This window comes from Nyctereutes procyonoides, unplaced genomic scaffold (genome assembly GCF_905146905.1).
Source record: "Nyctereutes procyonoides isolate TBG_1078 unplaced genomic scaffold, NYPRO_anot_genome, whole genome shotgun sequence".
Classification (NCBI taxonomy): Eukaryota; Metazoa; Chordata; class Mammalia; order Carnivora; family Canidae; genus Nyctereutes; species Nyctereutes procyonoides.
The window spans coordinates 27,010,164-27,036,842 of NW_026575046.1; the positions used below are offsets into that span (position 1 = coordinate 27,010,164).

Genomic DNA, 26,679 nt, shown 5'->3' on the forward strand with positions numbered 1-26,679 from the left:
AGCTATATTATGCTTGCTTTCTTTCTTTCTTTCTTTCTTTCTTTCTTTCTTTCTTTCTTTCTTTTTTTTTTTGTAATCTGCTTTCTGATTGAAGAGATTGAAGATGAAGCTACTTTAAAATCTGTAAGTGTTGCGACTGTGATTCTATTACAATCCTATTCTCCCTTAATGTCCCAAAAAAGAAATGTTGAGCCAAATGAACCCAGCAGATATCCCTTCAGTTCTCATCCATCTAAATAGATTGAAGTTAAAAACCATCGAAATCTTTTTTTTTAAATTTTTTTTTTATTTATGATAGTCACACACACACACAGAGAGAGAGAGAGAGAGAGAGAGAGAGGCAGAGACACAAGCAGAGGGAGAAGCAGGCTCCATGCACCGGGAGCCCAACGTGGGATTCGATCCCGGGTCTCCAGGATCGCGCCCTGGGCCAAAGGCAGGCGCCAAACCACTGCGCCACCCAGGGATCCCAAAACCATCGAAATCTAAATTCAGTTTTGTGTTTATCAAAACAGCTTCATTGCCCTCACTGATCTTGAACACACTATAAGGAGACAGGAATCATAAGTTTGTATAAATCACGTATAAGAAAATATCGTTTGTTTTAGATATCTGAGTTCTGCATAAAATTGGCTGGAAAGAATTCCATTGTTTAAATGAAAAGAAACATTTGAAATCCTCCCCTATTCAATCCTCCCCAGAATGAATTTTAAGAAACTCATGGTAAATAAAGCACAGAGATGGCCTCATATTAAGACCAACTGATAAGCAGGGGGAAAGACGAAAAAAATCTTGCATCGACTTTGCCTTCTCACTCAATGCATGAAGCCCTTCTATAATGTTCTTTACAGGTAGGAAGCACCTTCTGCTTTGTCATTTCCTATTCACACCAAGTGGCTAAACTTACTAAGAAAGTTCCTTACCTTGAATCAATACCTGCCTTCCTACAAATTCTGACCCTTCCATTACAGTCTGCCTCTGAGGATTCACCAGATATTGTTTATGTCCTTCAAAGCACTGAAGCCATTGATCTTAGGGTCTCCTTTTAAAGGTATCCTGCAAGTACAAAAACCAAAATTCTGATGCCAACAATAACAACAAAAATATATCATGAAATACTACCTCTCCTCAAGGAGGTAAATTGATTCTACTAGCCTAGAGGTAGACAAGCTATAATCTATGGGCCAAATTTGGCCCACTGCCTGTTTTTGTAAATAAAGCTTTATTGGATCACGGCTACGTCCATCTATTTATGAATTATGTCTGGCTGCTTTAGTGTGACAATAGCAGAGCTGTGTAGTTAAGACACAGACTGTATAGCCCACAAAGCCTAAAATATTTACTAGCTGGCCCTTTACAGGAAAAGTCTGTCCACCCTGTTCTAGCCCACCAACAGGAGCCCACAAGCAAAGAATTGTATTATAGTCGATGTTTTGGGATATAGTTCAGTAGATCTAGAGTTATCCCTGGGTTACCCATGGTGCCCAAGTACCTACCAAACGTTAAGCTCGCTATAAGCATTTGAGTAAGAAACATTAGATAGAAAGGGAGACGTTGGGAGGAAAGAAGTATAGGGTTTTCCTTCTCCCAAAACTCATTTGACATTTATCCTTCAAGGAGTATTTTAAAACTTAACAGATCCCTTTTCTTGTTGTAGCTCAGTATTCGAACACAGGTCTGTACATCTGAATTAAAATCCAGGATGTGAAGTTACTGTTACATTTCAAGTAAATAAAAATGGATTAAAATATTGTTTTATGGAACTCGTGTTAATTTTGAATACCGAGGAAAAAGCTTCCCACATCTGCTCTCAGAATATTCACTTGTTGCTATTGTTTTAATATCACTCACTGCAATAATGTAAAGCAATTGGGATAAATAATCTTCGCCTCCAACATGAACTCAGGACTCTGGATTTGGGAAATGGAAGAGAATTGCTTTAAAACAGAGGAGAGAATCAAATCATCAAGGAGCTTATTAGATCTCGATTCATCATCTCCATCATTTCTTCCTAATCATGCATTTTTATGTTGGTTTTCAAGACTTCTGTATGAAGAATTAAAATATGCATCACTTCCTACACAGTTCTCTATAATTTTGACTTTTTTAGCAACTTGTTTCATTATACTCATGTTCTCCTATGTAACAAAGAATCTGATTTCAAGAGTTTTAAAATTAGCAACTGAAGGTCTATTCTTGTCATGGAATCAAAAGAGAAAAATTTCACTCCGTCTGTTTTATGCAACCATTTAAAAGAATACTAAGCTCATATAATTATGGTAAAAGTATGAGCACTGAGAATACAGGGGCTAGAAAAATATTTGTCTATGGGTATTTCCAAAGATAACCAATACAGTAAGGCATTCTCCTCAAATCAAGATGTATTTGGGAAAACTGAAACATCACTAGCACAGGACACTACTGCCTCCACACTCAGGCCACAGAAAAATGGAGGTCTGAGCCCAAAGAAAGAGAACGTTCCACTTCAAGCTCAAGAAGTAAACCTGCCCACAGCCCAAGGTCAGGAGCCCTGAAAAGGTCAGGAAATGCAAAGGAAACCCAGGAACAAATAATCCTATCTAAATGACCCAGTCTTTATTTTTTTTTAAAGATTTATTTATTTATTTATTTATTTATTTATTTATTTATTTATTTATTTTTATGATAGACACAGAGAGAGAGAGAAAGAGGCAGGGACACAGGAGGAGGGAGAAGCAGGCTCCATGCCGGGAGCCCGATATGGGACTCGATCCCGGGACTCCAGGATCGCGCCCTGGGCCAAAGGCAGGCGCCAAACTGCTGAGCCACCCAGGGATCCCCTGACCCAGTCTTTAAAACATATGTCTTGAAAACCCAGTAAGTCATGGGGAAATGTATATTATGCTAGGAAATTTTATTGGTAAACTACAGGATGCACAATTTCTATGCAAAATCAAACAGAAATTCAACAATTCCAAGAGGCTTTTTACCCCCAGCACAGGGATTTGAACAAAGGACCAGCTGCAGTCGAGAAAAATTCAAAATGACAAAGAACTGCAACAGTATCCAATAAATCCACCCAGTACTCTGTCCTCTATACAACATGCTGCCTCTCCGGAAATATTTCTAAGGGAAGGAGGGATAAAAGAGCTGGCCAAGCAAGCACATGCTGGGGGGAGACAAGTTCTCAAAAGCAGAAATATGACTTTCAAACGGTTTGGAATTCTCAACTTCTATTGGAAAAATAGTCTAAAGAAGGACTCAGAAAATGTGCCTGCTAAGCTTAAAATGAGTCATCTCATTTAGCCCAACTCAGGTCGCAGCTCCAAGCAAAGCTGGCCTACTGACAGGTGTGGGCCACCATGAGCCACACTAGGACCTTTCACCCCTGGAAATCAGAAATAGCTGCCACTTCAAGCAGTAAGCGAGCAGCTACAATATCTTTAGCCCAGTTACTCTGTACTGTGTTTGTTAGGTGGAGACAGGAAGATATTTGAAAAAAGCTGGCATTGGAAAAATGAATGGAATAGAACTAGAATTTTTCCGGTGACAGGAGTGCTCTAAGTCCTTGTTTCATATACAAAGTCCCAGTCCAATATTTGCAGAAGAGCAGTTCAATAATAGCACTTTAACAGTGCTTGGGATACTAGACTCTCCTTTAAATGCTTTCTATAATTTAACTCTGATGGAGGCACTATTAATATGTCCATTTTGTGTATGGGGAATGTGGGGCACAGATACTGCACAGCAGGTGACAACTAGAGAATGCAAATTCAGGCAGTGTGGCCCCCAAAGTCTATGTCCTTTACCATTCTCTGTACAGCTTCTCAGCCCAACCACTGGCTTTGCAGCCATCTCATGTACGTGTGCCAAGCTCTGGAAACAATGAGGCCCACAACCCAGCCGGCACTGTGACACACCATGCTTTGTCCTGTAACAGATCCAGGAACCAAGGCCTGAGGCAGGGCCGGCTGGCCCATTAGCACATCTGGGCCAATGCACAATGGTTACCTTAGCCAGCCCAGCAGGAGCTGGATTTCAGCCACACTTGCCCCCTAGGCACCTCTGCAGCATCCAATGGGTCTAATTGTCTAAGACAGCCCCAAGAGCAGCCCTGGAAGGAGCTTCAATTCGGTTTTGGTAGTGAAAGGCTGGAGAAGAAAAGACTTAATGAGACGAGGAGGGAAAGGGGAAACTCACCAACCAAAAACTATTTCTGCAATCCTAGCTCTGATGATTTTAAAAAGGTAGAAGTTGGGGGGGTGGGGTGGGGAAAGGATTATACAGGCCTTTCAGCTTTATGAACACATCCAGATTACTATGCAGCAGTTCCAGACACTGCACGAGCAGACTAACCTCCCAGGCTGCCCTGGCAAAACAGTGCTAAGCAGGCCGCAGTAAGAAAAACTGACTCCACGAGCTGAGAGACTCCAGTCCAGTTGGCAGGTGTCAGCCTGGGCCATCTTCAACAGCTTCTGGACCAGTTTTCTGCCCTGGGAGTCTGGTGCCAGCAGGGACCCTGGGAGCCCCCCAAAGAGAAGCGGCTTGTGTGACAGATACAGCAACCAAGTGCCCCCAGAGTCCAGTCTCCTCTCTTTCCAGGGACCAGGACATCCTTGGAAGCTCAACTCCTCTTAGCAGAAAAGTATAGGCAGAGGGTCTTAAGAACTGAGCTGTGGTTTTCTTTACCTGAACTGGGACCCCCTGCATAGCACAACTAGCTTAGACTTAACCTTCTCCCGACTACCTAACCAGAGAACTGCTACATCAAACGCTTTTTGGGAAAGCACCTACCTGATTCCATCATCTTTCACATTACAGTTACCCTTACCTCCACGTCTCTGTGCCTCCTCTCCAAGCCGTCCTCGCACAAGCCCCCCTCCCTAGCCTTTCCAGAGAGCCCTCTGCTGAGGTATATTTCCTTAAGCAAGCTGATTAACCTTTCTAGGTCTGTTTTTAACATCTGAAAAATGAAGCTGATACTAGCATCTACCTCATAGGGCCCTTAGTAAGTACCTGACAATCTTGAGAGCATTATGCTAAGTGAAGTCAGAACCACAACAATGATAGGACCTCACTTCTATGGACTCAGAAAAGGCAAAAACAAGCTCACGTCTATAAAGAACAGAATAGTAGTTGCCAGAAGCAGGTTTTGGAGGGTGGCAAAATGGGTAAAAGGAGTCAAAAGCTACAAACTTTTTAGTTTTATAACTGAAAGTCCTACGGACGAATATATAGCATGGTTTAGTTCATGATACTGTATTGCATTTTTGAAAGACAGCAGATCCAAAAAATCATCACAGGAAAAAAAATTTGTAACTATGTAAAGATATTAACTCAATTTAGTGTGTTCATTTTGCAATCTATACAAATATCCATTCATTGTGTTGTATACCTCAATTATACCTCAACTTTAAAAAATACCTTCATTGTTGATATTGGCAAGCAATTTCTGCTGTGACAACGAGCAAGAGGAAGCATCAGAGGAGAGGTTGTCAGCACTGTGGTAGAGTACATGTATTATTTCAGTGAATCGTCATCAAACCCAAGGGCGAATGACCCTTACTATCCCCCACTTGACAGAGGAATAAAGTGAAGCACTCAGAAATAACTTGCCACAGATAGAGTGAAGACGGTGAAGCCAGAACCATGAAATTCTTCTACACCTGCAAGAGCTTTGTGAAACATCCCCTCCCCGGTGTGGCCTACCTCAATTCTCTGGAGATCATCATGGCTCTCCACACCACTCCTACTCCTCTCCAGGTTCAGGACAAGGAGGGGCACCTGGGTGGCTCAGTTGGTTGTGTCTGACTCTTGGTTTCAGCTCAGGTTATGATCTCACAGTCTGGAGATGGAGCCCCGCATCAGGCCCCATGCTAAGTGGGGAGACTGCTTCTCTCCTCGCCCTTTGCCCCTCCCCCAACTTGTATTCCTTCTTTCTAAAATAAATCTTTAAAAAAAAAGAAAAAGACTAAGGACAATGAGTTCTAGTATCTAACACGCTTTACTTCTCCTTGTCAATAACACTGACTGACCTTCACCTCATTCGCTGAGGATATCTGAATCTGACTCAGCCTCTCAGTCAGAGTCCTGCCATGGTCCTGGCAACTCTGTCATCCATGAGCATGCTCCATTCAACACCTCGGTCATATTTTTTCTTCCCCTAACCTCCCATCCTTTCCACTTCCAACCAAAGCCCCACTAAAGCTTCCCCTCAGAGAACAGCTCTACCTCTCCGATCTTAAGTTCATACAACCTTTTGTCTGACTGCACTGAACTCTCTACCTCCAGTTTTCTGAGCATTTACTCCCAATGACACCCGTCATTCAGCCTCATCAAGACCACCAGTCCCTTGTGCATCCTGTATCCTCTATGTGCCCTTCCTTCCAATAACTCAATTCATGGACCATCGCTACAACCATTGTCTTTGCCATTGTCCTGAATTCCTCTATTCTATTATCCACTCATTGACTCACGTTGGAAAAATTCTGACCCTTATTAACCTAACTGCCTACCTCTTGAAACCTACGCCCAAATAGCTACATCTGGAAGAAAAAAAATTCACAACCCTGCCAAATTTGGGTCATTGTTCAGTCATGGCTTCTGATGTCAACAGTGCACAGAGACCAACGCTTCAGGATCCCTGGTCATCCACTCACCCTTGTTCAATCCTACTCAGCTCAAACCCCTCCCCCACCGCACTGCAGTCCCCATCAGCCAAGTGACTTCCTATTCTACTTCATCAGCATTTATCCACCTCAAATTTGGCCCCAGGGTAAGAGGAAAGCTGCCCGCTCACCCTCCCCACCCCTCCAGCTCTGGTTCTGTCCCCATCCCCCTTATGGTGCAATTCCTTGACAAACCTCCACTGCAAGCAGCCTCAACGCCTTGCCTCCTACTAGGCCTGAGCACACCATGGCCCAAGTCACCACAGATGCGAATCCAGTGGCCACTTTTCCATCCTTGTTTTTAGGATCTCTGGGCAAACTGAACACAACTGGCCACTCCCTCCTTCTGGAAAGGGTCTTCCTTTTCAGCCTGCTTGACTCCACACTTCCCAGGTTTTCTTCCAACCTTTCACTTCTCTCTCAGCCTCCTTTTCTGGCTCCTTTCCTTTTCTCTGATCCCACTAAAACTGTGTGCCTACTATGTGCCAGCATTAACCAAGGCACTGAGCTTCCTGGGGATTCTTCTCTTCCTGCTCTGCATGATTCTCCCCTGGGATGAGTTATGTTCACGGCTTCAGGGACCATCCAAGTGGTGAAGACCAGAAGGTCAGACATTAGCCCGACCGGAGTTCCAGTTCTAGCTCCACTGCACCAGGGGCAGGACCCTCCATTTTTCTGGACCACAGTTTTCTAATCTCTAAAATGATGACAGTAATGAATAATTCATGAAAACCACTTAACACTGTGGCTCCCACATAATACAGTATATGGCAAGTAACAACAAAGTGACCTATTGTTTTTTAACTTCAAGAGTTGTCTCTGAGCTCCCATCTACCTACGTAAAACCTCAACTCGGATTTTGCACAAGTAGCAAAAACTCAGTAACACCAAGATCAAATTCCTCATTTTCCCCTATCACGCCATTCCTTCAAGTGTTCTCTACCCCAGTACATGACCCCATTAGTCACCTCTATACCTGTGGTAGTTTTAAAAGATGCCCACAAATTCTTGGACTTCCTCCCACCAAGAGGTGACTTCCATATCCTGCCCTTGACCCTGAGCTTGCCTGTGTGACTGCCTTGATGAACAAGATGTAGTCCAAGTGGCGCTGTGTGGCTGCTGAGGCTAGGTTAGAAAAGATTGGCAGCTTCTGCCTTGGTACATTCACAGTGAGCCTTCAGCCTGGATGTAAGAAGTACAACCACCCTGATGCAGCATGTAGAGACACCACATGGGGAGAGATGCCTCAGGAGTCTACACTCTTCCAGTGCCCAGCTATTGGGCTGTTCCAAGCCCAAAAGCCAGACAAGCATATGAAGAAGACTTGAGATAATCCCAGTCACCATTTGATTGCAGCTTCATAAGGGATCCTGAGCAAGAACAGCCTAGCTGAACCCAATTTACCTCCAGATGCATGAGTCAAAATAGTTACTGTGTTAAGCCCCTCTTTGAAGATGGTTTGTAAATGCAATAATAGATAACCAGAATAATTCTCAAACCAAAACCCTAAAGATTATCCCTAAAATCTTTGTTCTCACCTTCTATATCCAACACGATATAGAGAATTCCAGTAATTTTTTTTTTAAAGATTTTCTTTGAGAGCATGCATACAAGCAGGGAGAGCTACAGGCAGAGGGAGAGGGAGAAGCAGACTCCCCGCTGAGCAGGGAGCCCGACGCTGGGCTCGATCCCAGGACCCCAGGATCATGAGCTGAACAGAAGGCAGATGCTTAACTGACTGAGGTACCCAGGTGCCCCCAATTCCAGCAATTCTTAAAAGCATCTTCTTTTGCACATCTGTCCTGCTCCTACCTGGTTGTGAGTACCATAGCTTCCTTCCTAAATCAGGACATCATCTTCCTAACTGGTCGTCTTGCTCCAGTCTGGCCTCCCTTTCCAACCTTTCACAGGACAGTCGGATCTGACAGGTCAGTCTCGGCGAACTTTGAAGGTTCCCATGATGTGACCATAGCTGGGCTCTACAGCTCCATGTGTATCCACTGCTCCCAACTCTGCTCCAGCCACATTGAGCCCTGGGAGCTCCTTGGAGTGATGGAGTTACTTACCCCAGGTCTCTGCATAAACTGTTCTTTCTGCCTGGCCTTCCCTATCACTGGGCCAACTTAACTTCAACATTGCAGATTAAAAATGACTCCTCTGGGAAGCTCTCCCAGGCCCTCAAGTCTAGGTTAAGTTTCCTTTCAGACACTCCCTCAATAACCTTTATTTCCCTCTAAATGGAATATGCCACTCCAAAATGTAATTGCTTCTTTTTCATCTCCAAGAGTGTAAGTTCCCTGACAATAGGCCAATGGCTCACTCACTTGTACATCCCTAGTGCCAGGACCACATCAGAACATAAAAGGCTCATAAAAATTAGAGTTGTTTCAGTAAATGACTGATAAATTACATCAAGGCAACTCTATCACTTAAGAAATAAAATAAGAATGGAAGAAAGATAGCTATTCCAGGAAGGATGTAAAGAGACTAAAAAATTCTGAAATGAAATAAATATCTGAGATTACCTAATTAATCCCATCTTTTTATAGATGAAGAAACAAGTTAATGAGACTGACTGGCTTGCCCAAACCTCCACACCTGGCTGGTGGCAAAGCCAGGAACAACAACAACAACAACAAAAAATCAAACCAATTAAGTCCCATGGTACCACTTTAGCATGTCAGAATCTAAGTGAATCACATGACTGAATAGTGCAGAATTTCAGAATATGGCCAGTAACTTCTCGAAATCAGAGATCCGCCTTATAATCTTATATTATTCTTAGGCCTGAACATATGGAAGTAGCTTTGGGCAACTTTAAATTTCTTTGGAGTACACACCCATCAGAATGGGTAGATAGAAGGATTGACAATATTTGGTGAGGATACAAAATAACTGGAACTCTTATACTGGTAGAAATCCAACTGGTATACCCACTTCAGAAAAGTGTTTGCCAGTAGTTAGTAGACCTGAACATACATATACCTGATGAACCTGAAATTACATTCTACCAATAAAGATTAATATTTCCACCAAAAATATGTGCTAGAAAGTTTGTAGCAGATTCCCAATATCCTCAAAGTGAAAACAGTCGAAAATGTCCAACAACAGAATGGGTGGACTAGTAATGATAGATTCATAATTACATTGCAACAAAAAAGAACAAATTACTGATTCATACAATGTGGATGAATTACACAGGCATGCTGAGTGAAAAGAAATCCTATGTGTAGCTGTTATTCCATGTATATGAAGTTCAAAATCATGCAAAACTAACCTATATCAGCACTGCCCAGGAAGGGACACAAGAGTGTCTTCTGGAGCACTGGAAAGGTTTTACATCTCCATTTTGGGGGTGGTAAGATACAGGTAAATACAAATTTATCTAGCTCTACCTATAAGACTTGAGGTGTTACTACAAGCACACGATTAAAATTGAATAAAAAATTAGAAAAAAGATAAGGTGTTCTGTACAGATAATGTGCACATTATGTTCAATGTAATATAATGTATTCTCATTCAACTCTCAAAAAAGCCATTAGTTTTGTAAATAAGATTCTTTAGAAGTCATAATTGATATCCTAAAAAAATCTGAATCAGAATAGGAAGAAAGAGGGAATAAAAAGTGATAGTTAAAAAAAAAAACTAACATTCTTTTTGGGACTTTTTATAGAGCAGACCAAAAAAATATGTTTTATCCAAGGTCAAGGACAACTTTTTAATGTTCAGCTCTTAAAATGTACATAAAAAGGATAATGGTTAACTCCACAGAAATTGTACACTGCCAGTTTGGAAGAGGGAAAAAAATCCCCAAAGTATCACTGATGCAGGGCAGGAGATGGGGGAAAAAAAAAATCAAGGATGTATACACTTTGTCTACACCGCCATTGATACCATTACATTGAGTCATATGGACTCCTACCAATCAGTATAGAAAAATCTAATGCAATTTTTTTAAGTACAGTTTATTATGTTTTTATCCGTGCTAATCATCACAGAGGCAAAACTCTGAAGCTGTCTGGATTTTGCACACAAGAAGATAGTGGGTTCAGAGTGATTTGTCTTAAGCCAGGTTCCCAGGATTTGGTGTTTTAAGAAATTTGTACAATCTAAATACACACACACACACACACACACACACACACACGCTCATACAAATAAACTTGAGGACTAATACAGGAATGTCATCTTTTTATTCTGCTAGGTAATGACATTTTGAGAGGGACACTATCATTCACTATCATTTCAGAACGGACCATATATTCTAACATCTACAAGAAGTTGAAACAATGTTTCAAGTTTAAGTCTGTAGATTTATAATTACTTTGCAATACTTTCCCAATTTTCCATTTTGCTGTGGGTGGGTATTTGGAAAACACCTTAGATCACGCAGGAAATAGGTGGGATATCTAGGAATCAAATACAGAACTTCAAAGTTCTTTTTCTTCTCTGTTGCAACAGAAGGTACAGATTAAGATCATGCACATGTCAGCAACCCTTATAACAACCAAGGCAGTTGTGATGACTCTTCCTCCTGACCCTCGGTTTCCTCAACCACAAGACAGAAATAAAAACTACTACACCTCTCAGGGTTGACAAAAGGGCTAAAGGAAAAGTAGAATCCCACATTAAACACTTCCTGCAGAATCAGAGAGTAAATTCTTTTTTTTTTTTTTAAGATTTTATTTATTTATTCATGAGAGACACAGGCAGAGGGAAAGTAGGCTCCATGTAGAGAGCCCAACGTGGGATTTGATCCCAGGTCCCCAGAATCAGGCCCTGGGCTGAAGGTGGTGCTAAACCGCTGAGCCACCCAGGCTGCCCAAGAGTAAATTCTCAATAAACATTAATCATCATCATCACAAACTTTATTTCATAACTAACACTGGCTGATTCTATGTACTGTACTAAGTATATTACTAATATTAATTTATTTAATCAATATCAAAAGCTTTAAAATGCAGGTACCTTTTGACCTTACAACTCTACTTCCAGAATATCATCATAAAGCAGAAACACCCCAGAGGATTAGAAACACTGCATGTGATAATCCCACTTTTAGAGATTTGCCATGCAATCTGCATATTAAAGGCTGTACAAGAAACTTGTTTTACTCTGTTGCAGTTTTTAAACTTAGTTGGCACTGGAACTGTTTTTTGTAGTAAGACTCATTTAAGTATCACAGAACCAGCACTCCTTACAATACATTAGCAGAAAATATCCAGAATTTATGCATAATATTCATCTCAAAAATGCAACAAACATAAAATATTTAATGAAAAGTGATTAGTCAAGAAAATTGTCAGTATATAATGCAGAAAACTAAATAAGAGAAACTTAAATTTTATATATTCATAGAAGTAAAAAGTAGGTTACAAGAGATCTTCATTATGATGCAGGGCTGAAAATGCCAAATGGTTTTCTGAATTACTGGATTACAATTTTCCCCTCACTAGGCATTCCAAACTTCCTTTTACTTTAAAATGCTACCAAAATAATCTCAGTCCTTACCTAGGCCAGAATAGGTGTATATATGTGTTAATAGGATTACACTGATTGTCATCAACTGTAAAACCAAAATCCTAATACTGAAGTGCAAATAAAATTTCATTTCTAGGATTGTGTAGTACTAACAACATATACAAACCATGCATCAAAACCAACACTTATTTCCGTCTGAGCTGCTCACAAAATCCAAATGAGATCCCTACATATAAAAGCATAAATGATATCCAAACCAGAAACAAGAAACACATATCTGATATACATATGAGCAACATTTAGTGATCTCACAAACAGAAGTTTCAAAAAGGCTGGGATTTTACAATTTCTATAAAATTATATTTAACATATTGTTAGTATATTCCTTATACATACATGCAAATGTAAAAAATACAAAAACAATGCATGAGAATGATACCCACTAACTTCAGTATAGAGAAGGGGAGCAGCAGGCTTTAGCTCTAGCCTTAAAGTTTTTTTGTTTTTAAAAAGCAGTTTTTGAGGTTAAAATGGTAAGAGGTTAACAACTGTTAATCAGGGAGGGAGGTACACAGAAGTAGGTTTTATTTTCTGTACTTTTCTGAATATTTGTATTCCAAATACTTGTATTAAAAATAAAACTTTGAAGGAACTATATTTTGTTTTAGCTCCTGACTCCATGATTAGGAGAATGCTTAGGAACTGGTACAGTCCTTCTGTGCTTCAATCAATGTTTCTGGCAGGACTCTATAGACTGTCATCTATGAGAGTGAGGCCACAGAAGCAGCTACCCTGTTGAAAAAAATGCAGGAATCCCTCCTGGGGAGACATGGACACAATTACTCAAGAGAAGTCAGTCCAGAGGTCAGAATAGTGCCCAGCAAATCTGGGTACAAAGGAACTTGATAAATGAGACTGGCCTGCAAATCCAACTTTTCAAATGGTTCCTCTCAAAAGCATGTAGGTGTGTTTGGCATGTAGGTGAGCCAAAAAGCAGAACACCGTTTATGCAAAAAGAGTGGAGGAAAGTAGTTAAAGAAATGAAAGCAAAATCCCCGAGTAAGCTGGCTCACCTGAAGGCACAAACCCACACAGCTGGCCCAGCAGAACTGGGTTGTAGCTATACTCCTGGGAGGGCTTCTCCCCAGAAACCAGGGGACAGCAATCAAGTGATCCCTTGATTGCCAGCATGGTGTCTGATTCATGCTGCTCCACTAGTCCTCTCAACAATTATTAGCAGGTAGGCAATACTGATTGCTTCCAGGCATGGGCTTAGAATCCCCCAGGCTAGGCTCATACTCTAGCCTTGACATTCTACTGGCCAACACACCACCTCACTGAGCCTCAACTTCCCTGTTTTCTAAGGCATTGTGTTCTGAGTCAATAGCATCTGGTCAATAGGACTGATGGGAGGATTAAGTTTGGTGACAGGAATAAACCACTTTGCACCATACTCGGTACACAGTCCCCTCTGTTTCTGGTGGTGGTGATCAAGATAGTCCAAGACTCTGCCGGACGCAGGTGCCAAACTCCGATGGTATCACCCTGGGGCCATTCAAGGGCTATCCACGTGTCTTTAGAACTAGAAGTCAGAGCTGGCTACATGATTTTTGAGGCCCAGCGTAAAATGAAAATGTTTGTAAAACATCAAAGATTACGGCAGTGGTAACCACGGAGCATTAAACAAGGTGTGGGGTCCTTGGAAACTTCATCCCCCGTGGCCACACGCACTTGAAGGCAGCCCTGCTACAAGTAGAAGTGCTCAAACACTTTGTAGACACTTGAAATGAAGGTCAACAAGAACTGAGCTTCCTAGACTCATCCAAACACTGGAAGCATTTGGGCAGATGCCAGGGGGAGAGCCACAGCAGAACTAAAAGGGACTGTAGACTTGAAAATAAAAGCCCACCATTAATTCAATTTGTGAGAAGTTATCAAAGGAAATTGCTGTTTCCTTGTTCTCTGTGATATCCTTACCAGAACTTCCTTAAAAATCTTTCCTTCTTTCCAGTATACCTCAGAAATAAAGTACTTATAGTGAATTTCGGGGGACTTTGCCCAACTGAAATCTGTAAGCAAGAGGCTACTTGGGGCCTAGTGTCTGCTGGGATGGCCTCCCTTCCCCAGGCAGCACGTGGTAAAGGAGCCCAGCAGAAGTCAGATGATCTGACAACTAGGCCCTTGGTCTCAGTGACCTCTTCACAAAAGAACTTGTGACAGGCAAGAAGGTGCCCCTGGAGTGACAGTAGGGGGTTGAAAGAGGTGCCCTAGCAATCCATTTGTGGTCACTTGATGAAACAGGAGATGCTGAAAGTCCATCAACTCCATGACCAGAGTCAGGACATTGTAGGACAGGAAGCTCAGGACACATTTCTTTATATCCAGTCATTTAGCAAAGCCAAGTCCTTGAGAAGGAGGGGACATCAGTCAGCCTCCTCAAGGCCCCTGGTTTTTTAGCCTCACTTAAGCAGCAGCATAGTATCTATGTGCAATGTAAAAATGTCAATAGTCTCCCAATACCTTCAACACTAGGCTGGAAGGGAAGCCACAACCCCAGCTCTATTATTTGTCAGTATGAACTTGGGTAAAGGACACCATCTCTCTGAGCCTCATTTCAATGCTGTTACGCAGGGAAGCATTTACAAAGTTGTATGGCACACCATAAGTGCTCAATAAATGTTAACTGACTTACCCTCACAACTCATGCTTAACTCCCTCCACCATACCTAACCCAGCATGCCAACAAGCACATGCCTTAGGCTCCCAGAGGGCATGTATCATTTCTGCTGTGGGTCTTTTCATAGACTCCCACATCAAGACTTAAGACTGCAGCAAAAGCAGCTGGAGAAAGAGAACTAATGCCTCTACATCAGAGTTCCTGCTTAATGGTACAGACGTTCTTCAAACTTTTTTGCCATGACAAGTCCAGATGGAAGATCTGTGCTTGCATTATTTTAATCTTATAATTAAAAGAATATTTACAGAACTCTCCAATTGTAGTTAAGACTAAAAAATGTTTGGCCTGGTGTTGTCAATTTGACCAGAGTCAGAACATACAACTCATAAATGTTCAGAGTCATTAAGGGTTAAAAATAGCACTTTAAATTTAACTGAGCACCAGATAAAATCCAAACGTGCCTTCACTCCTCTTCTCAAATAGGCACATTTACAGTTGACTGGTTCTTTGAAGTAGATCATGAGTTTCTGTTCTTGGTCAGTTGGTTTTTATTCTGTAGATGAGTTGGTACTTGTGCTGACCTATCCTACCCACTGACACACAATTTTTTTTTAAAGATTTTATTTATTTATTTATTTATTTATTTATTTATTTATTTATTTATTTGAGAGAGAGAGAGAGAAAGAGCATAAGCTGGGTGAAGGGCAGAGGGAGAAGCAGGCTCCCGCTAAGCAAAGGAGCTTGACGTGGGGTTCAATCCCGGGCCCCTGAGATTATGATCTGAGCCAAATGCAGATGCTCAACCAACTGAGCCAGCCAGGTGCCTTGACACACAAATATGTATAATGGCAGGTACAACCTAGGACCAAGAAACTAGGTCAGGTTCACCAATCTATATGGGAAATCAAGAACCCTGGCCTTAAATTCCAAACACAATATTCAAATGCAGTGATCATTAGTTAACTATTAGCATCCAAGACTAATCAGCCATTTTCAGTTGTCACATTTTCAGTTGTCACGTTTGTCACACTAAAACCCATAACTCTGGGTTTTAGTTCACAATGAAACAAGAACATGTAAAATGAGAAACCTACCAGAAAGCCAGGGGCACACCAGAAGCTGCCCCCTCTCCGATGCACCTTATGATACCTGTCCTGCCATTGACTGACTCCTACTGCCACCTGCCTGGCAGTCCTACAGCAGGGAGACCTCAGCTGGGAGCTCATCCCTCCAAGACTTTCAGGGCCATGCACAAAGCATGGGTTCCATGAATATCTGTGGAATCAATTACAGACTGTTTTTGATACTTACAAAAATCACATTTTGATATTTTCAAGGATCTTATGACATCTTGCCTGCTGATTACCACTTTAAGTCTATTCCATATACTGGCACTAGTTTAGAAGCTAGCCCAGCATTTACCAGAGAGAAGTCATTAAGGTCTTAAGATAGAATAAGCAATGTAATCAGAATATATTAACACTTTATATCTGGAAAAAAAATGTTTATAAATCCCTTTCCCTCCATTATCTCATTTAATCATCCTAGGCATTACACAAAGCAGACCAAATTTTACTGTTTTGATGGAGAAGGGGGAAAAGGGTAAAATTCTAACCAATCAACATGAGCTAGGGCAAAAAGAAAAATTTGAAACCGAAAGGAACCTAGAAGTTGATCTAGTCCAACCTTCAAGGAAAACCTGGTAGATGGGTTTCTCTTTCATTACAACTTTTCTCCTACCTTATTCAAAAAGCTCTGCACATGGTCTCACTAGTTCTACCTGTCAAAAGAGAGTGAAGCCAATTCTGCCTGTTGGAACAGTAGCAAAATTTTTACCCATGGACTGGACAGATAAGAACATGGCCTTTAAAGCCCATCATGAAGAAAAGGCGTATGGCCTTCTAAGCCAATTTCCTTAACTGGAAAACATGAGATTTTTATATTTAAATTGCCACCCAGGCTAAACAGAGTATCTTGATAATCTTGAAGTGTAAAGGATACATTCTGCATTCCCCAGAACAAAACACCTAATCCAAACAGATTTTATCTCATCTCAGTTTAGAAGCTGGTGAGAAAAGTAGTACTGGCCCTCAGTCTCATTCATTCAGTTCAACAAATACTGGACACTGGGTGATATTTATTTAGAATTAGCAAACTACCACTATATCCCTGAACTGATTTAAAACCCCTATCTTGAACATTAAGGAGTTACACTTCTCCCTCACCTTATTGGTCACCTGTAATTGAGGACATTTCTCTTATGAAAAATCAACAGCAACCTTAAAGATCAGCTTCGTCATTTGTTTCAATACCCACAGTCCTATTAAAAGCTGTTAAAAATAGCACTCTACCTTTCTCTCATTTCTTCTCCTTTCTAATTTCTTCCAAATAAAAAAGGTTAAGTGATGACATCCTATCCAAAGAACAATGCATAGACAATACCTACACACAGCTCCTTCTTCCAGCTTCCGACAGCAGCAATAAGAAAAGTCAAGCACCGATTACAAAAGAAAAGATAGCATACACCAGTATTCCTGTCGAGTACATGGACAAGGAACTCTAGCCCAGGAGCTCAGCAAAATCTGAAGAGCCAATCATATTGTAATGAAAGGAGCATTTTTTTTTTTTGCAAGTCAAAGAACTTGAAAATTGACTTATTTTAGAAACAAGATCCCAGATGCAATCAACAGAATTTATTAAAAACCAATTTCTGGGGGAAATAAAATCAACACCATATAAAGATTATATATAAGCAAATGAGTCAATTTGAAAGGCAAGAAGAGAGGAATGATGTATGGCATTCATTTTCTCAGAGTTAAGAAATACAAAATATTGCCTCTGAAGGGTTGTTTCTTTTAACTGAAATTGGATAGAAAAACTGGCCTTCATGTTTAAGGCTTTTCTTAAATGTTTTCACAGGAGATACTTGGCACACTCATAAAAACTGACTTATTGAAGACCTTTTTTTCTCATCTTCAATGATTAGCCAATGATTTTTACATAACAGTTTCACTACAGTTGAGTTTTTCTTAAAGCTTAATGTAACAAGATATTTTTTAGTACCAATGCAATAGAGTGTGGGGGCGTGGCAGGTGAAACCCAAAGGCTGTGTCAAATTTGGGGCCCACTGATTTTAACACAAACCTGTTAGTAAACTGAAAAAGAAATTAATCTGCCTTTAAGGTACCCTAAAAGTCTCACTAACATTCACCAACTTTAGATAATCCAACTAGAAATTAACCAATTTTCAATCCCCAAACCCCAAATGGTTTGCTGGTTTTGGCACCTCAGCTTTCTGATACTATTTGTAAATTTAAAACTCATCCACTAAAGAAATACATACGGGTATCAGAACCACCAGATTTTAGGAACTACTTAAGTATCCAAAATTAGCTTTCGGTAGTACAGGTAAGGTCACCCTTTCCTACTTGGAATTACCCTCAACAAACTTTGGCTTTGAGTGGACTGCAAAACAAAATCGTAGTATTGTTTCTTATAAGACAGGCTACAAAATAATCAGTTCCTTGATTTAGAAAATCTAAGAAACACTTGACAACTCTTAACCTTCATGGCACTTTGAATTTTAAAGACCACACATAATCAGATAACCTCCTTAACTGGCTCCAGGTGTGGGTGGATAATGTCCCTTTATCACCAAGATAACTGACATCAACAAATGAACAAAACAGAATTTGAACTCAATTTTTTTTTTTTATCTCTGCTCAATTCACAAGGTCATGCATTAACTTTGATCACCATCCTTTCCCCACAAAAAAAAAAAAAAGGACAAAAACAAGCCATTAAGCTTCAGGGGGAAACGTTTCCTTCATAGAAACTATAGAGTGAGTCCAAATACAAGAAAACATTAAAAAACCGTCCTTGCCCAGCGTTTCTTGATCATGAAAGCTTTCACAGTCTTTCTTAGAACAGCATTAAGTTGAATTCCTAGAAGGCACTGGCAAATCTCTGCCAGACCGATCTACAGTAAAACCGACTGCATGTGTCCAACAAGATCACAGAAGGGCCAATGTTCTCAACCAGCTACTGCAACTCCACATAACAGCAGTTTGAGCTGTTACAAGGTAAACCTGGTAATTGTGCATGATCGAACACAGCCAATGTCAGTGAGGTGCCCCTGGAACACAAACACGCAGCTCTGGGGAAACAGAATTTCTGGAACAATACAGGATGCTTGCATAATCCCATAAAAACGCGAGTGCACTATTAAAACCACGTTCAGCCCCCAGCATCGTGCTGACACTTCGCACCTAAACTTCTCAGCACAAGCCTGGCCTAAAAAACACGGCTTGGGATCCAGGGGTAAAAGCCACATGCGCCCAGGGCAGGAACAGTGGGACGGACAGTGCCTGCCCCTAGCCAGTCCCAACCAGGCTGCGATGTAGTTTAGCCCCGTCTACTTTACGGTAATGTGCTTTTAAACCCTGGCCGCGACCGAGGTCATAGCGTTAGGGACCTAATAACAACCAAATGACCGGGGCTGCCGGGCACTTAGTGAGCCATTCTGGTTATGGCTCTTTAATAGTACCTGGAGTTCTGCTAGAGGGAGAGCAGAAAACTCCAGCCTCCCCGGAAAGAAAAGTCCTTCGCGGGGAGCGCAGGGGGAAGCCAGGAGCCGGGTCGCGGGCAGAGGACGCCCCGCCGCCCCGCCGCCCCGCCGCCCGCCGCCCCGCCGCCGCCGCCCCGTCTCGCCCGCGCCCCCAGCGCGCCCCTCTCCCGGCCGCGAGGTGGCCGGGGCCGCACCTCTACCTGTCAGCTCCACCACCCCCGCCGCCCCGCCGGGTCCCCGCACAGCCCCACAGCAGGCTGCAGGAGAAAAGAACCCCAAAGGCATCCCATCCCAAAGAAAGAAAGCAAAAAAGGCTGCTCCTCCAGGCGGAGGGACAGCGGGCACGTCGGGTTCCGAGCAGCGACACGCCACCCCTGCCCCGCACCTACCAGATAATCCATGTACAGAAACGCCTCAGTTATCCGGAGATCAGACATCCGGCAGCCTAAAGCATCCGGAACGACTCCGAACCCGGAAAAAAAAAAAAAAAAAAAAAAAAAAAAAAAGGCAGCTTCTCCGGCTGCGAGCGAGCAGCCCCTGGAAAAGCCAGCAACGACGAAAATAGCCGAGAGCGGCCGAGCAGCCGAAGATGACACCAGGGGCGCGGCGATTGGCCGGGCGGGCGGGCGGAAGGAAAGGAGAGCGCTCATTGGCTGCGGTGCCTATAAAAGGCAGGCCGCTGCGGGCGGCGGCGGAGAAGCGCGGGAGCGGCAGGCGTGCTGGTTCCTGTGGGGCGGCCGGAGGGCGGGGGCGGGGGCGGGGGCTGCGCAGGCGGAAGAGCGAGCCGGGAGGAGCGGAAAATCGGCCGGTGCTGCAAGAGCCCGGGTTCTGCGCGCTTCCGCAGCCGCCGGCCCGGGCGGGCGGAGCGGCGCGGGACTGTGCTCCCGGGCGGGGAAGCCCTGGCGTCCCCTCCTGTCCCCCGGTAGGAAGCGAGCCCTGAGGCGGGAGGCGTGGTGGCGGCCGCCGCGCCCGTTAACGCCGCTCTCCGGGGCGATTTCCTGCGGGCTCTGCGGCCTCCAGAAAGCACCTGAGGGGGCGCCTCAGGAACGTGCTGTGCGCCGGCGGCCCGGTGACGGGGCGGCCCCGCCCCCCAGCCCCTCAGCCCCTCAGCCCGAGGGCGTGAACCTTCGACCCCGACAGCTCCAGCCCGGCGTCGCTCAGGGTACACAGAGGCTTAGGACACAGCCCGAGGGACCCCGGGAGGCCCCCCTAGAACGCCAGGCTGCCCTCAGGTCTCACGGCCCACCACGTGAAGGGACGAGGGGAGGGACGCGGTAGCAGACCCCGGAAAGCGGCTCTCAGGGCTTCGCGTGCTCGGAGTCCAGAGACTCCCCCGATGCCAGACCTACCAGCTGAGGCTCCCATGACTGAGGTACCAGCGCCGCGCCACCCCCCACACAGTTGGAGAAGGAAGCGACCGCTCTCGCCCGCAGTATTAGGTCTTCCACAGAATAATAACGCTTAAGAGTGAGACTTCAACTGAAATCTTTCTGAAGAGAACTGCCTGACTGTATAAATGTTTTAGGGGTTGCATTTTTAATTTTCCCCCTAACTTAGCACCTCCCCCCCCCCCACACACACACACACACTTTTTTCTTCTTTTTTTTTTAATCTTCAAGAATGGATTTCCAGGGACTCCTGGGTGGCTCAGAAGTTGGGCGTCTGACTTCGGCTCAGGGCGCGATCCTAAGGTCCTGGGATCGAGTCCCTGCAAGGAGCCTGATTCTCCCTCTGCCTGTGTCTCATGACTAAATCTTTCCAAAAAAAAAAAAAAAAGAGTGGATTTCCATACTTTAAGTTTACCTGCAGCTGCCAAGCAATGGAATTCACCCTAGGGATCCCTGGGTGGCTCAGTGGTTTAGCACCTGCCTTTGGCCCAGGGCATGATCCTGGAGTCCGGGGATCAAATCCCACATCAGGCTCCCTGCATGGAGCCTGCTTCTCCCTCTGCCTGTCTGTGTCTCTGCCTCTCTCTTTCTCTCTCTCTCTCTCTCTCATGAATAAAATCTTAAAAAAAAAAAAAAAAAAAGGAATTCACCCTAAATAGCAGGTGTGCAGTCCCTCACAGGGAGCTTCATTCAGGTTAGTGAGCCCTGTGATTTGAGGTAATGAAACTGTTACATCAACTAAACTTTGAAGATTCCTGTGGCCAGAGGATTTTTTTGAACTAACTAAAGGACAAATATACACTTAGTACAGAACTTGACTTTGTTGATCAAAGATTTATACACAAAGTTGTGTAAATTAAACCTCTGTGGAAATTTCAATGACTTGCCTGTACAGGGGCTAACTTGACTCCATTGCATTAACCCATTGGATTCAACTTTGATTAACTTACCAGAATGAATGCCAAGAACACACAGATTTAGAAGAGATTTTGACCTGGATTGTAAAGTGATGAGCTTCCCTAAACATACAGCACAATTGGTTGAAACGGACTACAGAAGTTGCAATCATCTCAAATCTGCCAGCAAAATAATTCAAATAGACCAGAAATCTTTGGGTTTTGGGTTTGGGTTTTTTTTTTTTTCCTTTCCATTAATAAGCATGTTGCAAATAAGATATAGGGCTTGAGTCAGTGAAGAGACACTTTTGGTCCATTGTCTTACTGATAATTGAGGTCTTAACTACTGCCAGTCAGACTCGTGAACAGCCTGTTTCTGACAGTGGGGAAAATAACCACTCAGGTGCAGCTGGCTTCTGCCTTCCTTTAAAGCTAACCATAAAGAATCCTCAACAGAAGTTCATTTAGTTAAATATGATCCATCCTACTTCTAGGAATGAGTAAATGGGCTCAAAGCAGGGAGATGAAAAAATTTACTTCAAGTTACAAAGTTTGCACCAATGGATTCACCATATTCCACACTATTTGTATATTAATTCTGACACCAAGGAAAACCTGTGTTAGAATTTTTTTAATACATCAAAGCAGCAATGTACAGAATACTATGGAAAGAGGCCAGATGTCCATCCACAGATGGATGAATGAAGATGTGGTATATATACACAATGGAATATTACTCAGCCATCAAAAAAATTAATCTTATTATCTGCATCAACGTGGATGGAACTAGAGGGTATTATGTGCTAAGCAAAATAAGTCAGAGAAGGAATTTATCATATAATTTCACCCACAAGTGAAATTTGGGAACAAAATAGAGGATCACAGGAGAAGGGAGGGAAAATTAAATCAGAGGGAGACAAACCATAAGACTCTTAACTATAGGAAACAAACTGAGGGTTGCTGGAAGGGAAGGGAGGAATGAGGTAATCAAGTGATGGGCATTAAGGAGGACATGTGATATAATGAGCACTGGGTTATTACATGCAATTGATGAACCACTGAACTCTTCCTCTGAAACTAACATGTTAATTGAATTTAAATAAAATTTTTAAATCCTGTGTTACCTTTTGGAAAAGAATCTTCAAAAACCTTAAACTTCAGAACTCCATATGGAGCACATTTTTCCAGTTAGATGTTAGCTTCTTTCAAAGGTGTATACACATCCCAGGAGACAAACTTGATTAATTGGTATGAACAGATACCATACTACCCACATGTGAAGTTGCATTCTTAGCTGATGGTTGTTGCTACTGGGTAGTCACCCCAATATGTGCTTTATAAAGCATGGAGAGGTTAGAATGCATTCACTTCACCATACGGCAGTTAACAGACTACGGTCTTGAATAAGGCATGATCTTTGCTCTCAGTAAAAGGAATGACCCACTTTCATATACCTAACATGTATAAACCCATGAGGCAATTGCATTACCACACAGATTTTGAGAAAAGAGGCTGTCACTGTTGCCTGTCAAAAGCAAGGAGAAATTCTTTTGACAGTCTATAGTCTACAATTCTATGAAGATTGCTGACTAGCTGGATTTAGAGGAAACTTTGTTGAAGTGTCACTTGTAGGAAACAAATGCATTTTGCAACTTGGTCTTCCAAATTCTATCTGGAAAAACCAACATATCAATGACTATTTCCATCTACTGTTTTTTGCTGTTTGTTGTTGATGTTAAGAATATAGTCTTTACTAGTTTTGTATCATGCACTCACTTTACATAAACATCATATCCTGAAATTTCATAAATGCTTCATGACTATGTAAAGCTCTACTATATAAACATACTATGATAAATTCCTTATTAGATACTATTGTAAATATTGCAGTGAATATTTGCTTATAGGATTATTCACATCTCATACGAATGATTAATATTCTAGAAATGATTATTGGTACAAAGGGTATGAGCTTTTTTAATACTCGTTTTTATACTAGCTTAGAGTCTTTCCCCTGCCACCAAATTCAAAGTAGGAAATGTTCTTCCTCATTCTTACTTTGAGTATATGCATTAATAGCAGAGAGATAGTGTCTTTCATTAGAAAGACTCAAACTACGGACATTTTTTCAGAAATGGCGGTATCTGCTGAATTCTGCAGAAGTCATTGAGAACTTTGCCTATTTACTGTCTCCAATAACTTCTAAGACCTGAAAATGTTTTCTTCAGTCCTGCTCTTCTTGTTCCAGGTGGCCATCCTGACACCCACCAACCACCTCTGATTTACCCTAGTCTCCTCCTCTGCTTCCTACATTTGAACAAAGTACTATTATGTCCAAGAAAATGAACCTCCTATGAAGCTGCTAACAGAACTTGATTTATAAATGAAAGAGGTTAGAAGTCTGAATTAAGAGGATTTTTTTGTTCCTCTTTGTTCCTCTACATGTTCCATGTAGGTGGCCTACAAAACTAGAGGGAACCCTAGCTGTAATGATAGGATTCTTGCAACTAGAAACTTTTAAGTCTTAAACATCTCCATGTCAGCTTAAATTTGTTTTCTCTCCAGCAAGTTGATATTAAATCCCACATATTAATTTTTAAAGATTAGTAGCCATCCATCAATCATGAACATTTGCCACTACTTTAACTACATGAGGTTGGGTGGATCATTTGTTTCTTCCAGGGTTCTTTTTATTCAACTATAGAGTTGAACTAATTAAGGACCCTTTGAGACCTAGGAATCTATATTCCTGGTTGGGGAGCAAGGACTTTTCTAAACAGAACTCCCTTCTTCCAGAAAGAATTTATTGGGCCTTGGAGTATGAAAGCAAGACAAGACATTTAAAATCAAGACCCACCTCTTAAAGTGGTAAATATATGAGAAAGAGATAACTAGACCTCATGAACAAAACTACTCAAGCACCAAATATTAAGAAGCTAGGTCAATCCATCTCAATATCTACCCAGGATCATTTAGTCTTAGACAGTACTGTGTTGCTAATTAGTTTCCTATTGGCACTGTGATAAATTACCACACACTTAAAGACATAAGACACAAATTTATTCTCTTCTAGTTCTGCAAGCTAGAAGTCCTGAGCCTAATGGGGCTAAAAAAGTAAGGCACTGGCAGGGCTGGTGCCTTCTAGAGATCCCAAAGGGAGAGCTCTTTAGCTCTTCCAGCTTCTGGCTGTTTGCATTTCCTGGCTTTTGACCATATCACTCCAGTCTCTGCATCTGTGGTCACGTTGCCTTCTCTTCTATAGTCCAACCTCTTCCTGCTTTCATCTTATATGGGGACTTGTGATTGTATTTAGGGCCAACCCAGATAATCCGGGATGATCTCCCTGCCTCGAAATTCTTAATTTATCACATCTACAAAGTCACTTTTGCCATATAAGGTAACATTCACAAGTTCTACGAATTAAGACCTGATATCTTTGGAGCCATTATCTAACCTAACACCTTGATCTTATGATATACAGGAAAAGCAAATATTTCCATGGAAATCCAAAGTGACAAGCTCAATTTACTAATGCCTAAGGAATGAGAGAAACTCCCAGTTTCAGAAAGAATTAAAACTTGGTGATGCAGCCCCAGGGTACTCTAATTATATTCAGACAGTTTATAATTCTATTTAGTTCTCAACTAGCATTTGAGTTTTTCTTCCCCTATTCATACTTAAAACAAAAAAAACACCTTGAGGATTCACAGGATTTAAATGAGGATTTCACTCATTTAAAGTATACAGTTCAGTGCTTTGTGTATTTACAGACTTGTGCAACTATCATTTTTAGAACTTTTTTTTTAAAGATTCGAGAGAGAGAATGAGCATAAGCAGCAGAAGGAGAGACACTCTGGAGCAGACTCATGCTCAGGAAAAAGCCTGATACAAGCTGGATCTCAGGACCCCGACTGAGATCATGACCTTGAACCAAAACCAAGAGTCATATACTTAACCGACTGTGCCACCCAGGCACCCCTAGAATATTTTAATCACCTCGTAAAGAAACCCTGAGGGCAGCCCGGGTGGCTCAGCGGGTTAGCACGGCCTTCAGCCCAGGGCCTGATCCTGGAGACCCAGGATCGAGTCCCATGTCGGGCTCCCTGCTTCTCCCTCTGCCTGTGTCTCTGCCTCTCTCTCTCACTCTGTGTGTGTGTGTGTGTGTGTGTGTGTGTCTCACATGAATAAATAAAATCTTTTTAAAAAGAAAAAAAAAAAGAAACCCTGAATCTTTGAGCTATCACTCTACACCCCCTACCTTCACCTTCACCCTCAGCCCTAGAAAACCACTAGCCCACTTTCTCAAGAGACTTCTGTTCTAGACTATTATATGAAGGAAATCCTATGGTATGTGGTCATTGGAGTTTGAGCTCTTCCACTTTGCATAGTGTTTAAGTTTCATCCATGTCATAGCGTATACATTCCTTTCTATGGCCAGATAATATTCCATTGTATGGACATAATGCATTTTGTTCACCCATCATCTACTGATGGACATTTGGATGGTTTCTATCTCTAAGCATTTTTTAAATCATGTCCCTCTACTTTTTCTCTTTTGCTCAGAACAGTATTAGCTTTTTTTTCAAATCTCTTCCTCTTCCTTTATTGTCCATATGTAAACATTCTTCATAGTAGTATTGTTCTAGAACAGTTGGTCTAAATATGAATGGTATTTCTTTCAACTTTAACTTAGTTCTTTTAAAATTTTGTTTCCCATGGTCTGATTAGTCCTTCACTCCGCAAATTCTTGAACATTAGCTTTTTTCTATTATGTTCTTATTCCTATTCTAGGACATAAAAGGATAGATTTCTGAACATATTTTAACTGTGTTGTGTTCACAGTGTTTTTGAACCTTCTGCAAGATGAAAAGTCTGAATCGCTTTATCCTACATGACAGGAAATAGTACATTAAGTTCCTTGGAAGTCTGAATAACCAAGAATCTAAGCCCTACTTGATATTTAAAAGATCAGGATGGTAAACCAGAAGAATCATCTACATACCTTCGTGAAGTGCTTATTGCT

The 26,679-nt window shown here is 42.0% G+C and overlaps 1 protein-coding gene across 3 annotated transcripts in view; it reads right to left on the reverse strand.

Annotated features, from left to right (window-relative positions):
• Window positions 1-19,874, reverse strand: part of ARL15 (ADP ribosylation factor like GTPase 15) — a 399,206-nt gene extending 379,332 nt beyond the window's left edge. The window contains exon 1 of one of the 3 annotated variants that reach the window (XM_055325417.1): window positions 19,762-19,872. In XM_055325417.1, coding sequence (XP_055181392.1) covers window positions 19,762-19,809 — 48 coding nt within the window. In that variant the 5' untranslated portion in view covers window positions 19,810-19,872. Of the gene's footprint in view, window positions 1-19,761 lie in introns of all 3 variants that reach the window. The other 2 variants (XM_055325419.1, XM_055325418.1) reach the window with 2 other exon arrangements.
• Window positions 19,875-26,679: the final 6,805 nt, after the last annotated feature.